At 37.3% G+C, this 15991-nt stretch overlaps 1 protein-coding gene across 3 annotated transcripts; it reads right to left on the reverse strand.

Moving 5' to 3' along the window:
* Window positions 1-233: 233 nt before the first annotated feature.
* On the reverse strand, window positions 234-15265 carry maco1b (macoilin 1b). 3 transcript variants are annotated; one of them, XM_079635625.1, is made up of 11 exons: window positions 14976-15265; window positions 11116-11257; window positions 9667-9793; window positions 8928-9051; window positions 7192-7370; window positions 5541-6132; window positions 3056-3214; window positions 2789-2971; window positions 1770-1890; window positions 1492-1666; window positions 234-763 (listed from the first exon to the last, which is right to left on the reverse strand). In XM_079635625.1, exons 1-11 carry the CDS (start codon window positions 15053-15055, stop codon window positions 561-563), a joined length of 2085 nt encoding a protein of 694 aa, XP_079491751.1. In that variant the 5' UTR covers window positions 15056-15265; the 3' UTR covers window positions 234-560. The 3 variants fall into 3 exon arrangements, with proteins under 3 accessions (XP_079491751.1, XP_079491750.1, XP_079491752.1); XM_079635624.1 differs by having other exon boundaries at window positions 275-763; window positions 5541-6135; XM_079635626.1 differs by having other exon boundaries at window positions 275-763; window positions 5541-6129; window positions 14976-15203.
* Window positions 15266-15991: the final 726 nt, after the last annotated feature.

Genomic DNA, 15991 nt, shown 5'->3' on the forward strand with positions numbered 1-15991 from the left:
TGCCTCTGATATGGGGTAGAGCACCTGGGACAACGGATCTTACACTTGCCCTGCTTTGCACAACCCCCTCCCTCCCCCCCAAAAAAATAATAATAAAAAAAACAGTAAAATCAAGGCCGAAATCCAGGAGGCCGGTCTCTGAATGGACTGAGGGAAGATACTCACCAACTTCTGTGAGGTTTCTAGACATTTACAAGAGAAAAGAAACGTAGGCAGTTTCCTGCTCAATGTGTGATGTCCCTTAAAAGTCTTCTTTTTTGTCTTTTGTATTTTTACTACAACAAATACAGTCACACAATACAATATCCTTCTGACCAGGCAAGAAGCTGTAGTATTAGAAGACGAAAAAACAAAAACAAAAAAGCAATTTGAGCCACAGACATGCCAAAGATGAATCTGAATCTGGGCTTATGGAGGAAAAAAAAACAACCAGAGAAGACCGTGTGTGTGTGTATGTGTGTGTGTGTGTGTGTGTGTGTGTGTGTGTGTGTGTGTGTGTGCGCGCACGCGTATGTGTCTGTGATTGCAAGAATGATTGGAGGTCTGTGGGAAACAAGCATTCATTTTTTCATGGGCTGGTAAACAGATGCGTTGGGGTCCAGGCCTGACGGACTGGTGTCCATGAACTTGGAGGAGTAGTGGGGCGTGACGGGGGTCATGCTGCCCGTATCTGCTGAATACACCACGCTGGGCATGACGGCCATCACCTCTGCTATCTTCTGCTTCAGGTCTTTAATCTCCTGGTCTTTCTGCAGAATCTGACCTAAAAGAACACAGATCCAGACGGGAACAACTTTTAGTGCTTTTCCATGATTGGGAATGATGACCACCATTCAAAACTTCTGAGATGGTAAGAATTTTTGTTTTGTTTTTGAAATGCGTCTCATGTGCTCACCAAGGCTGCATTTATTTGAACAAAATACAGTAAAAACAGTAATATCGTGAAATATTATTACAATTTAAAAGATCTGTTTTCTATTTAAATATATTTTTAAACAAACGCAAAGCTGAATCTTCAGCATCATTACTCCAGTCTTCAGTGTCACATGATCCTTCAGATATCATTCTAATATGATGATTTGCTGCTCAAGAAACATTTATCATTATTATTGATAAAAACAGTTGTGCTGCTTCATATTTGAGGAAAGTGATTTTTTCAGGATTCTTTGATGAATAGAAAGTTCGAAAGAACAGCATTTATTTTAAATAGACATTTTTTACTGTCACTTTTGATCAACTCAATATGTCCTTGTTGATTATAAGTATTAATTTCTTAAAGAAAAAAAAATCTGAATGGTACTGTAATCAAATTAAAATATGAAATTCCTACAAGAATTTCTAGAAAGAAAAAAAGTTGAATGGGTTTTCATGACAAGTGGCTGAGTAAATGATGACAATTTTCCTTCACACCTGTTTTTAGCAACAAAATTAAAGTGGTGTCCAAATTTAAAAGCTAATCTTTGAGTTCTCTGGACAGGGCGTGATGCAAACCTTGTGCGATCTCCAGCTGTCTCTTAGCGTCTCCAAGGGCAGAGAAGAGGTCCAGCTTAATTCGGGTCTCAGCACTGAGGCTATTTTCCAGATGCTGGGTTTTATCTTGCATCGCTGACAGCGCTGACATCAGAACCTCTGTGTCCTTCTCATTTTCCTTATATTTATGAAGTTCCTAGACAGACATGAAAGGATGAGACATTAAATGTTCATTTTATTACTTTTTCTGCATTTTTTAGAGCAGATTTAGAGCAAATATAACATGAAAATCTCCTCACTTGAACTTTGAGCTCCAGCTCTCTGATTTGATCTTCTTTCACCTTGATGTCAAGCGTGAGTTTCTTACACTCCGTCTCCAGCTCAGAAATCCTCCTCCTCAGAGACTCTGTGCACTCACCTCTGACACACACACACACACACACACAAATACAGATGCAAGTTAGTTCACATATAAAAAATTAAATAAAATAAAGTGTTAAATATCCTGCAGTTATATGGAAAGGAAATAGAATAAAACAAGACAGAACTGACAAGGGAAAAAGGAAAATCATTTGAGAAACAGACAGAATGGAGGATGATGGCAAACCTATAAAGACAGTCAAAAATGGAGTGGAAAATATTATGAAAAAGTATGCATGTTATGTACACTACCGTTCAAAAATTTGGAGTCAGTAAGATTTCTTTGAAATAATTTAATACTTTTGTTAGGCAACAATTATCAGCAGTTTGACAGCAACATATATTTGTAATGTTACAAAAGATTACGGTTTCAAATAAAACAAAATTAACTTTCTATTCTATTTTTAAAAATCCTGAAAAAATGCATCACGGTTTCCACAAAAATACTAAATTAAAAATATATGATTTCTGAAGGATCATGTGACTGAAGACTGGAGCAATAACGCTGAAAATAAAGCTTTGCCTTCACAGGAACGACATTCAAACTACTCTACTTTCGATCAAATAAATTTTCTTCAAAAACATTACAAAATCTTGCCGACCCCAAACCTTTGAACGGTAGTGGATATTATGCATTCTATTCCATTTGATTAGTATATTTTTTTAAATATGTATTTTTTGTAAGAATGAAAGACTTCACTGTTTTTGTTTAATCAATTTAATGCATCCTTGCAGAACAGTAAAAAGTATGAATTTCTTAATTTAAAAAACCTGTTGACTCCAAACCTTGAACAGAAGTGTATATAATGACATGGAAAGGAGAATGGAATGCATGAGGGTTGCATATATAACGGATTGGATGTTATGAAATGAAATACAGCGTAATGATGGGAAGCACCTGGTTGCAGCAGCGATAGCGACTGCACGGGCCGCCGTGGCCTCCTCCAGCTTCTTGCGTTTCTTTTCCTCTGCTAACAGTTTCTCTGCTGCAGCACGAGCGTCTTGTTCTGCCTTCAGACGCTTCTCCAGCTGTCCCACTGTCTGCTTGTCCTTCTGCTTCGCCTGCACGGCGTTATGAAGTCTAAACATACACACAAGAGTTTGCATTAATACAGATACAGTCCCCTGGCTACTTATGGAGCGAACTCAAAGAGGGATGTCTCACTTGTTTTGCAGTAGTTCGTTCTCTTGACGCAGCTGGCCGAGTTCAGAGCGTATGCTGCGTTCAGAGCTGCCCAGAGAGCCCAACTGACTGCGCAGGTCCTGCTCGGTCTGTCGGCTTGCCTGCAGATCTGCCTTCAGCTTCTTAACATCCTGCTCCAGCCTAACACACATATACACAGACCATTAAGAGGTCATTTTAATAAACATGAATCAGAGAAAAGGTCTGCATCTCAAAACTAGAGGTCGACCGATTGATCGGGACGATTTTTGGCATTTTTGAATGAATCGGCTAATTGTGCGGCAAATTAGGCAGATTAATAGGCAGGCGCATCGGCGGGCAGCTAAGCATTGATGTGGAACACGTGAAACTTGTTTTAGTGCATTGAAACTTTTTTTTTTTCATCCAAAAGTTTATTTGACAGTCTAGATTTTTGATGACCTGTTTTGTGCATTTCATATTTAACGTATACATATTTTTTTATACAAGTGCACTGATTGAAGAGGCTTGTGTTGTTCAGTAAATGTTTAATTTAAGCAATTTTCTGTATCACTTCTTATTAACGGTTAGATTTTATGAGATGAAAATAAAAAAGGAAAACAGACCAAAAATATCGGCATCATATATCGACAGTCCTGATTTCTAAATATCAGTATCGACCAGAGAATAATCCATATCAGTTGACCTCTACTCAAAACCTATTAGGCTACCTACATAGACAGCATATGTATGCATCCAAACATGCACGAGGCATAACATGCATACAAATGATGCCCAAAAATGCTGTCTGAGGAGGCAAGTAGATATAAAAGTAATTATTTTGATGGTGGTGTTGGTGGTTCCCCCAGATTTGGGGTGTTAGGTGGTCTGCAACTTCTATTAAAGAGGTCTGCATCATAAAAGGTTTGTGACACCAAAATTTTATAATTATTATATAGCCTAATACTAGTGTACAGGTATTCAAAAATGGACTGGCCTTGCATCTAAATATGCCAACTTTCCTACGATATAGTATGAAAAAAATAAAATAAAATTGTACACCAAAGCTTACTTAAGCTGGACTGTACACTATTTTCTTCTAGAAACAAACTTTGTTGCATTATTTTCCTGTTATCTATGTAAAGCTGCTTTGAAACGATCTGTATTGTAAAAGCGCTATATAAATAAAGGTGACTTGACCAAAGGAGTAATATGTACGAATACTCAGATTTTGAAAAACAGGAGGTGATAAGTACCTAGATAACCTACTATTTCCACCGAGATATCAAAGCGCACATCTAATAGACACTAGTCCATAGGGCCACAAGACACAGAAGTAGTGAATGGTGGGAAACTGATGCAATTGATGTTGTAGGTCACGTGACAAAGCAGATGTAGTACATCCATCTGCATTCATACTACGCAAATACATACTTTTTTAACAGTCGCAAAGTAAGTTCTTCATCAAATGCAGTACTTACTCTGGCAGTAAGAAAATTCATGTGAACTTGAACCTAGGGGTGCGATATCACGATTTTTGATCGTAAAAGATTAAAATGTCTCTTTTGAAGAAATATCGTAGCTATAGAGCATTTTATCAGATCTCTGTCCCCACAGACTGTACAACGCAAGGGTTACGATCACGTGACATTGCAGGTATTCACAATCATTCACAATCAAGTGTATTATTTGCATGTGTTATAAAGCCTTGCTGCTTAAACATTTTATTCGCACACTGTTCTCAATGTAATTAATTTATACAGTGCAGTCTTTGTAGTGTTTTATTTTTCCATTTGTTTACTCCTTTTCTTGCTTGAAAACTACTATTTAACCCCCTACTGTGAAACACTAAAGAAATGTTTTATTTCTTTTGTACATTCTATTTATTTGTAAAGTGCATATTTTGTCAAATTTTTAATAACAAAGATAAAATAATGAAATAAATGTCTGTCAATCTTTATATATCTTTATAAAAAAATATATCAATCTTTGCCCACCCCTACCTTGGCCTAAATGGTCTGTCATTATTTTTTCTTTATATTTTGTTACCTTGTAAGGCTACATTTTAAAAATAGAGAAATGAGTTTGGCTGTGCTGCTCAGTCACTTGCAAAACATATAAAACATACAACATATAAAAATCGTGAATCGCCATGTGATATTTTCGCCATGTCGCCCACCCTTACTTGAACCTCTTGCAAAATTTGTATTGGGAAATCTTTTACCCTGGAGTGACATTCCAGAATGCGTAGATTCCTATTGAAATGACTCTTGACCACTAAAATGGTAAATGTGACCAGGACCACACCTCAACAAAACAAAAGTGGAAACAAAAAGATTTTTCTCACATTGAAAGCAGTCTGACTTGATTTTTTTTGGCTTAGTGCGAAAACTTAACGCTTTCTATTGACAGCAGAGTGTAGAGAAAAACATTACAAAACATGCTTGCTAGTGTGTAGTGTTTTCACAAAAGTCCCAATTTTGAAACAGAGGATGTGTGCGAATCTAACCTGACGAGTGCCTCAGGTTTGCTCAGCTGATTGTTGGGAATGCAGTTTTCCACAGGGTCTCTGTGCGATGTTGCGTTCTTCCCTCCTCCACACTTCTGTTTTCTGTCCCCCTTACTCGAGGAAGAGGTGGACGACGAAGGCCCGGAGGAAGACGGCACGCTGCCGTTGGCTGTTCCGTGTCCCCGGGGCGAGGAGCTCCCTCCCCCTCCCCCTCCTCCGCTGGCGTTTTTGTAATTTTTGTTGGAGTTGGAGGAGGAAGAAGAGGAGGAGGATGAAGAGTGTTCATCTTTCAGCAGGTTCTCAGTGCTGCCCAGCAGATCTGAGCTGCTCAGTCTCTTACTGTTCACGTGGTTCTCCATGTACTCCATCTCCTGAGCTTTACTGTCCACTGACGGCAAGATGCTGCTGGTGCTGCTGTGATGGTTCTGGTTGTGGTTGTGTTGCTTTTTGGACTCGTTTTTGCCTCGTTCTTTCTCTCTGTATTCCAGCTCTGGTAACGTGTTGGATGAGGGCTTTTTACCGCCCGCTGAGCCGTTCTGTGCCACAGCTGGAGAGTCTACATCTTGAATGCCTTTAGATGCTGCTGCTGCTGCTGCTTTTGAAAGTGAGAGAGCAAGAAAGACTTCAAATGAATAGTTTATCCAAAACAGAAAAATCTGTCAATAAATACTCTGCCTCATGTCACTGCAACAATGAAAAATTTCACAATTTTCTCACGGCTCTGTTTATTTTATGGTATATAATGCTTTTAATCATTTATTTTCATGACTGGTACTTTATATACATTTATTTATAGTGGCTTATTTTTACTGTTAGGAGTAGAAATAATATAAAAATACTATAATGTCATATACACACCCTTTAATTTGGGGTCCAGTTCACTACTAACTATTAAATATGAATTTTGCCTCAATAAACTCCTTATTAATAGTTTAATATTAATAAGGTTGTTGTTAAATTTAAGTATTGGGTGGATTAAGGGATGTAGAATATGATCATGCAGAATCAGGCATTAATATGTGCTTTATATAATAAACAGCCAATATCCTAGTAATATGAATGCTAATAAAGTACTAGTTAATAGTGATAATTGGACCCTAAACTAAAGTGTTCACCAAATTTACTATCAAAAACGGTGGTAAACAAACATTTTATGAAACTTAAATTTAATTTACCTTTTAAAATGTAATAAAAAAAATGGCTAAAAATTGTGTAATATTCCATTAAAATTGTGTACCAAAAATATATATTATTTATACAAATTAAATGTGCCAAATTCCATGACATATCACATTATTATTATGTTTTACTGGATTTCAAGTTTCCATCCACCTTTTCCATTACAGGGCTCTATATTACATATTAACCCTGTTGAAGAGAGTTAGTGTGGGCTATTAATAGTGTTATAATGCAAGAACCATTAGTAAGAAGGGTATGAAGTTAATAGGTTTCCTCCATTAATGCATCTCAATCCATGCACTCTTTGTGGCCACTGAATAGATGCAGCAATTATTTCAGCCATGCACCAGTATTGGAAAAATACATATCCTACACAAAATTAAAATGGTATATCGCCCAGCACTAGTTTGGGAGAACTATTCCGTCAAGACACAAGATGCAAAGCTGCACAAGATCATCCCTCAGCCCTTACCTTCCTCTGCTTCTCTCTCTTGTCTCTGTATCAGCTGTTGTTCTGGAGGTAGTGCCTGCTGCAGCAGCTGCATGTAAAATTCGTTCTCTTTCTGCACTTCCTTCTGTTTTCGTAGACGCATCTTATAACTTACATAACTCTTAAAACCAAAGCCCAGCGTAACCACCGGGTACCCAATACTGTGAACATAAAAAGAAATAGTGCATCAAATGATTAGCATTGTTGTCAAAGCAATTGACCTATGGCTAAGCCACGCCCTCTCCACTCACTCGGACAAACAGTCAACATTCGGTGACATGCGCAATGGCAGCTGTCACAGTAGGAGACATTTCACAGGAGGCAATTGATGATTTTTGGAGACAGAAAGATTATATATCATCTCGAAGTCACCAAAAGAGCCTTAACTTTGCATTGGAGGGTTATATTAATAATTTTATTGTTTAGAAGGTCGATGAAAAGCTTCAGCTACAGTTTACAGGTCAGTGTAAACGTGATAAACCGCAACAAAAAAAAGGTAGAAAGTTGTCTAAAATGTTGTGCTTCAATATGCAATTAATAGTTCATGATCAAATTAAATATGTACAGGTTTAAGTTGCATACGTTTCCAGGACAAGCCTTTTTACCATCTTTACCAAGAGTAGCCTGCCTCTCCGTTAGTTTGGTGCTACAGTATTTACATGAATCATTCAGCACAACATTGCTAACATTTGTTATCCCGGTTATTTACAGATACGTTAATGAAGCTAAGTAACATGATGTACAACGCAGCTAGAAGCTAACGTTAACGTTTTCTAACGTTATGTGAGATGTTAGATAACATTCAAATACAATGTTGACTTTCTTTAGAACAGATGTAGACATCCTTGTTTAATTTATCCACGTTTAGTTGGTGTTGTGGTCTACCGCATAACTTAATCCAGAGCAGACACTTATCTCGGTTGAGATGTGGCTTGGGAAAGGTTAAAATACACACCGTCGCCCAGCCTCTCGGGATACCTAGTGTCGGAGTTGCATCTACCCCATGCACACCGTTTAACCATTTTAAACTTAAAATGACAAGAAAAAACATAAAAAACGAATGAAAACTGACTAACTGCAATGCATTTCAATGGACGTGGAAGCAGAGAATGTCCGAGTGTATTGGGTTAGCTATGCGCACTGTGATTGGCTCATCGGGTTTGGGGGCATGGCTTAGCCATAGGTCAATTCCGTATGCTGCTGCGTTCAAATGTAATAAATCCGTCATAGGAAAGTTCTTCTGCAACGATCCGCCTCTTGATATTTCAGCTGAATACATTTTATATATATTGGTGTTCTAGCATCATTTTGGTCACGGTGAAGTGCGTCTACACTGCTGACATCTTTACCTATTGTAGCTTATCCACATTGTTTGCACAAAATAGACACAGTAAAAATGCACAATCAGAGCTCTAATGTTTCGTCAATGATTTCAGCTCTCCAAAACTATTTTGGCCTATTATTTTCAGTTGCTGGAATTTCAGTGCATCACTATTTCTGATCATGACAAACACAGGACAATTATTGACGTAAATTTAATTCCAGACTGTCTGCTCTACAGCGCTCTCAGCAGCAGTGAAACATATAATTATAAAAACATTACAGTTAATAAAAAACACGTTCTGAAATGGTTTTGAGGACACTGGACATATAAAGCAGAAACTTGCTCACAATCAATGGAAGCGTTAGATTTGTGTGGATTTGGGAAAATTACGTACCAGTGCGCTGCAAATGGACGACACAAGTCCACGTGGAAGTGTTTCAAATCTTTAAATCTGATAGCTGCCTCAATATAAACAAAAAGTATCCATAGCGACACAGTGGGGAGGCAGACCCCTCGTTCTGTAGAGAGACAAGAGATTACAATGGTCAATTCAACATGTGCTTAAAACTTCAGCTGACAACAGTGAGTAGAGTGTAATAATAATAACATGAACAGCACAAATTAATCTAAACAAAGGAGCAAATGCTTTGTTAACACCAAGACCCAGAGCTGCTCAGTCACACCGGCAGATATAACCAAGCTTACAGCTGCAAGGTCACAGTGTGTGTGCATGTTATAAAGAGAGAATAAACCATGTATTGACAACAAAAGCTCATAACAGAATGGGAATGATCCTCTCATTGGGGTTCGCCAATGGATGCGTGCATACGAATTTTTGTGTCCAGACTGAGGTAGCAGCTACCAAAACAGATATTTTTAGCCCATCTTTACAGAGAGGATAAGAAAAAAAAACATAGATGGGTGTGTCTACAACAAACCAGACTGACATTTGGACACGTTGGCTTGAGGTTGTCTATAACGGAAATGTCAAAACTGTCAAGTCATGAATGTTCACTAACCACAGACCAATCAACTGTAAGCTTGATGTTAGACTTCAGAAACATTAAAATGAAAAATACCAGAACATTGATGGCAGGGTGAACATGTGATACGAACAGGTGCGTGGCTCTTACCTGTGTGCCAGACGTACTGTACCCACACATATGTGCTGGCTGCAAAGAACAGCCATTGCACTGGGATGAACAGCAGACATATAATGTCTGATGTGAATGCCACACACACAAAAAACACTGAGAAAGCCTGAAACACACAAAGAGATGCATCAGATCATGACATGTGCAATTGACATGTCAACTTACAGTCCTCTTTCAGCATTTGGGTAGTAAGCCCCCTAATAGTTGACTAGGAGATCATTTGTCCATCTTTGCAGCCGACACAGACTCAGAAAACACTAGTTTATTAAATAATCAAAATCTCTCCTTGCAATTTTTTCCGACATTCATATTTTTGGCTGTGTTTTTTCGCAAGAATTATGCGTGCGCTTCAGAAAGGAATAGGCTATGTTTTGGCATTATATTTTAGTATCCTGCAAAACATCATATAAACAACCCTAAACCCTATTCTGACTAGTTTTCCAGGGGGGGTTGTTAGAGAAATTTGTGTTTCACAGACATTGTGATTTTAATCCCGTCCGAATCTGCCAAGTCTGTGTTTTTCTCACAAATTCTGAGGCAAATTACGTACTGTTTTTCGACAAACTCAACGGTCCTCTGAGAAATCTAATGTCCGAATGCAAATGTCTGTGATTGCTGATGTTATATTATTCTAACGCTTCTCCTCTTGTGATTTTGACATACCTGAGCTACCATTTGCACACTAATCTTCAGCATGCTTTAATTTAGTTTCAATATGGATATCCGACAAAAAACAAACAAACATACAATTAACAGAAACTGCGAAGACTGCGCATTATAATATCAGTGTCATGTAAGTGTGAGGTACTTGTCTAGATTTTTCTGCTCACTTATTTATTATAAACGGCCACTGCACATGAATTAGTCCCGTCCGAATAGGGCTCTAAACAGCATTTTATAAATATTATGCAGTTTTCATGATTTAAGAGACATAATAAAAACAATAACATATACGTTTTAAAGTGATGGATTAACAAATAAGATATGCATTAATTCTTTATTTTTGTATTATTATTATTTTTACAATATATCATATGTAGCAGTTGATAAAAAACAACAAAAACAGTTCACCTGAAAATTATTCACTTTTTTTGGTCTGTTTTGGAGCTAATAAGCGCAGAATATTTCACCATGCACTTTCTTTGTACAGAAAACAGAAGCTCAGACATTTTGCTAAACAAACATCAGATTTTTGGTTGGGACAACATGAGGGCGAGCAATTGATTCCTTTGTTTATTTAGTCCCATCATCTGGATGAAAAGCTCATCTCACACACACACACACACACACACTCACACTCACACTCACACACACACACACACACACACACACACACTCACACACACTCACACACACTCACACACACTCACACACACTCAAACACACACACACACTCACACACACTCACACACACTCACTCACACTCACCAGGCCCTGGTATCTGAAGGAGTCGTAAACACTGCGAATGAAAAGCCAGAAAGGCCAGAGGTACTCGAAGCGGAAATCCAGCACAAAGTCTGCCAGCAGCACCAGCGCCCAGACCACCAGAAACTTCAGGTACAGGAATGTACTGAGACAGAGAGAAAGAGATATTATTATACAAACACTAAATCATCCATCCATTTCAAGATTTCAACCCTAGATCTCTTTGAATAAGACCCCACATGTGGCCTTGAGCCAGTGAACATTTAGAGGCACGTAAAGCAACTCCATCATGAGCTCCAGCAGTAAATCCAAACCAATGAACCATGGGTACGTGGGGGAGGACGTGAATCACTGTTTCTCCAATGCAGCGTGTAGCAAATGAAGTGGATTATGTTTTATGTAAGGACGAGAAGCCCAAAACCATCTCCAGATGTAAAAATGCAGATAGGGTGTAATTAAGCAACACTGTGAATGAATATCATGATTTTAATGTGCTTTTTAAGACTGTCTTTAGACCAATTTTATGATAATTCCTTGTTTCTAAAACAACAGAGCTTTAAGACTGGTAATAATAATAATAAATATTTTTTTTCATTTTAATTGCATTTTTTCGTACATAAAAAATACAGGTTAAAGTGCTGTGCTGCAAGGTATATAAAACAGAAAAACGTTTAAAAATATAAAGCATAAAAAAACTAAGATAAACCTTGAAATTAACAATAATTATAACAATAAGAAATCATCTATACTTTAATAGAGCCTTCAGAACTGTTAGTGTTGGTAAGTTTAATTAATTTCAATGAATTTCGACATCATAGAAATTTGTCAAATCATACACCTCAAAACAAAAGACTTCCCTTTTTGTAGAAATACGTAGAATATTGCAGCTTTCTGTCTGAAATGATTATGACATATTTCTCTGCTGCTCATACAGGTGCTGAATGTGCTATTAACAGTGTTCTGATGACAGAGATAATTGTGTTAATGCAAGGTAAAAAATAAGCAGTCACTGGACCGGTAGATCTGGGCTGATGACACACTTGTTCATTTCCACCTCGCTGAGGAAAGCGACAACACGAATCAAACAACAAACAAAAGATAACAGGTGTTAGACGCATCTTCTCCACACATTATCTCATCCAAAAGTTTACAGTCACTGGATGGACGGATCCAAAACAAAGACTTCATATGCAACACGTATTACACATCTAAACAGAAAAACTGAAAACGAATAATGATTTACAGAAATTGATGATAAGATTTTATTTTTTTCCTTAAAATTTATTTTGATTTTAAATAAAGCACCAAATTGTATGATCTTCCCATAAACATTATTTGGTTCATATTCTAGTATCACAAATTACTTACCGGTATACACAGTTAGGACCAAATCTATTACTTAAAGGATTAATTCACACAAAAATGAAAGTTCTGTCATTAATTACTCGCCCTCATGTCGTTCCAAACCCGTAACACTTTCTTTCATCTTCGGAACACAAATTAAGTTCATTTTAATGAAATCTGAGAGCTTTCTGTCCCTTCATTGACAGCTACGCAACTACCACTTTGACGGTTCAAAAAGTTCAGTCAGTGGTTTAATCCAAGTTTTCTTTGGGCTATATGATGAACAGATTTAATTTAGGCATTTATTTTACATATATTGACATAAACATTCATCAACTCACACATCAGTTGTGCACGTTTAAGCTTTTGCAAGACCAATCAGGTTTGTTCTCGCACATCAAGCAGGTTCGGTTGAGCTTCTGTTTATCTCCACTGATCAATGTTTATATGTGAATAATAGCCTAAATTCAATCAGTTCGTCATATAAAGCGATCGAGACACTTAAAAAAATTTGGACTAAACCACTCGATTCTGAGGGATTCGTTTTATGATCTCTTTATGAACTTTTTGAAGCGTCAATGTGGTAGTTGCAGAGCTGTCAAATTATGGAGGGACAGAAAGCTCTGAGATTTCATCAAAAAGATCATAATGTGTTCCAGGATGAACGAAACAAGTCTTGCGGTTTTGGAATGACAATGAGGGGAATTAATGATCGAATTTACATTTTTGGGTGAACTCTCCTTTAAGGAAAATTGTTTTGGGGTAAAAAATAATTTCCATATGACCCACAACCGACATATTTCCCAGATGCAACATTTGAAATGTTGGCATTATGACTGAATTTAATTTATTTACCACGAAATTAGAGAGTCAAACATGCCGAACATCAAGCAGAATAACAGATGACTGATAATGGGTGAAGTCTGGCAACCTTCTTTAATGGCAGTGATGGTGCCAGATATTTACCCACTGTGAGCAAATCATAGGGTTGAACTGCGTCATCTGCGGCACAAACTATTCATGATATATCTGCAATTATTTTGCTGGCAAGGACTGTGCATTAAGACAAGGATATAGTTTTTAAATTCAATTAATTTGGTGAATCAGTTCAAGCTGTGAATGAATCAACTAAAAACTTGATTCAACAATTTAACGCAAGTATATATGCGTATATGTGGTATTTTACACATTAAAAAATATATGTGCAGGTAAATATTGATTTTTATTAGTGCATTGTTAATTAAGTTCATTGGTTAGATTAAAATTATTAAATGTAATCATTCCTTGTGTTATTTCTTGAGAATTGTGTGGAAAAACATGCCATGATTATTTTTAACTATATCTTGTTACTGTATTTTTTACTTTTATCATCCATTATGAATCTACTTGGCTTTAATGACTCTTTGGTTGAAACTGTGGTTTCTCTGTTCGAAGAAAACCACCACTTTAAACAGTTTCAAAGCAAATTCATATCTGCAACGTAATTATCTGTAAATTGCTGTCATAATACACTTTACTGACATTTTGCTTTACACAATTGACAAAGAGTCTTATGACCTGTACCACACTGACTCCCACTTCATGCATAGAGATTGAAACTATTATATGAGAGATTATGGCTACTGATAATATATGAAACATTCAGTACTATTGAGCAAAACACTCTTACAACATCACTTTTGATTGATAGGTCAGATGCTCCCTGACAAGCCTAACGTTACTAAGACCAACAAACTACGGCTTTCAAGAATTAGTTAATTAATTGTGCAACAAAAAAAGCACAATGATATATGTAGGTTTTAATAAAGAATATTATAGTCAAAAAATAAATAAATTCCTAACAGGAAAACAAATTACTACCATAAATATACTGCGATTTCTGGCACATATAAATGTTTAAAATGATGGAAGGCAAATTTGTAGTAACTTAGTCAAAATATGTGATCAAGGAACTTGATCTGTCCCTGTCTTCCCAACTTCTGAGGAAAAATAGTGCTAACTTATTGAGTTATTTGGGGTCTCGGGCATTTATAATAATAAAAAAATAAAAAAAATACAGCTGTCTCTTAGAAACAACTATTTGAATAAACTTCACGCTTTCTATGCCACTTTACATTTGAAATTTGCAAATTAAATTAAGTTACGGTTATTCTTCTTACGGTCTTGCCAGTTCAAATCAAAACATTGCCAACGTTGCGAATACCGACAGACTGAAGGTGCTGCTGTCACGTCAATCATTCTGATGATTGACACTTACTGACTCTAACGACTAGTGGGTAGTGGGTTTCGCGGGTTTCTTTCTTTTAAAGCGCATCGCTGTGATGATGAGGCCTACGGCAGCTTATTCATTTCTGCGGAAACGACTGTCTACCTTCGGTCAGCTTTGTTGACTGTAGCTCAGTTGAGCTGAACGATTTACTGTCCCTCTATGGGGTCTTAGACCATAATAAAAGGCGAAATCTGGGTCTTTCCTACAGCTCGGGAAAGATAACGGTTCCGTCGTAAGGTCTGGATCGTACCTGCCGTAGATCCCCTCGGTGATTCGGTTCCGTTTTAAGGGCCGTCGGAGCTTGCTGCAGTCCGCATTGCGCCGCTTCATCCTCGCCCCCTTAAATCGGGCTTTTTAATACGTACAGCAGTATAGTCCAGGGTTCTGTCTTATTCGGATGGGAAACATTGGCGGTCCAGCAAAGGAATACACCGCGGTGGTTGTTTTTTTTCCAGCTGGAAACAAAGAAATAAATAAAAAGACTGAGTGGAAGACCCTCCTCCTTCTCTCGCGCAGACGCACAGACACGGGCCTAGACAGATGTGATTGACAGGCTGTAGAGCCAATAAGAATCGCGCCTGTCGGCTGTCATTTTGAATGACAACACGAATAGCCAATAGGCAGCGGTCTGATTTGTGGCGGAACCAAAGAAAGGGAAAAGGGCGGCTGACCTGTTTTCTTGGCCCGACCAGTCGCTCTTTTTTTGGACAAATCAGGTAGTGGTCGCTGACCAATAGGATAGATTCAGGCGGGACTCTCTGTACGTTTTTTTCGTATGATATGTGAGAGATGCGAATTCCACATGAACTTACTTTACGTTGGTAGGCAGATGTAAGTTGTACATTGTGTGACTGTCAAACGCTGAAATGACAAACAAAGCCCCACAACCAAGTTAATACATTATGAATTTAATGATCAATATTTTGTTTATTAATCACTTTTTCTTTTCTTTTTCTTTTTTACAATATGCAGTTTGCAATGTGCATTTAATTTAACACATTTCTTAATATACTGGATACAATGTAAAACTAATAATTACCAAAGAGGCAAATTAATTAACCTCATTTGATCTCAATTAAGTAAGTAACTTTATTTAAAGTGAAAAAAAAAAAGTAGCTATAGAATTTATGTAGTAGAACCCAGGAATAACCCAAACTTTTTATATTAGTTGAATCATTTTCTTTGCCGGCTTTTGATAATGTTGCTAATAGGTCCTACAAACAAACAAACACTGTCCATATGATATTATTAATTCCACAAGGTGGC

Source organism: Phoxinus phoxinus (genome assembly GCF_949152265.1).
Source record: "Phoxinus phoxinus genome assembly, chromosome: 14".
Taxonomy (NCBI): domain Eukaryota; kingdom Metazoa; phylum Chordata; class Actinopteri; order Cypriniformes; family Leuciscidae; genus Phoxinus; species Phoxinus phoxinus.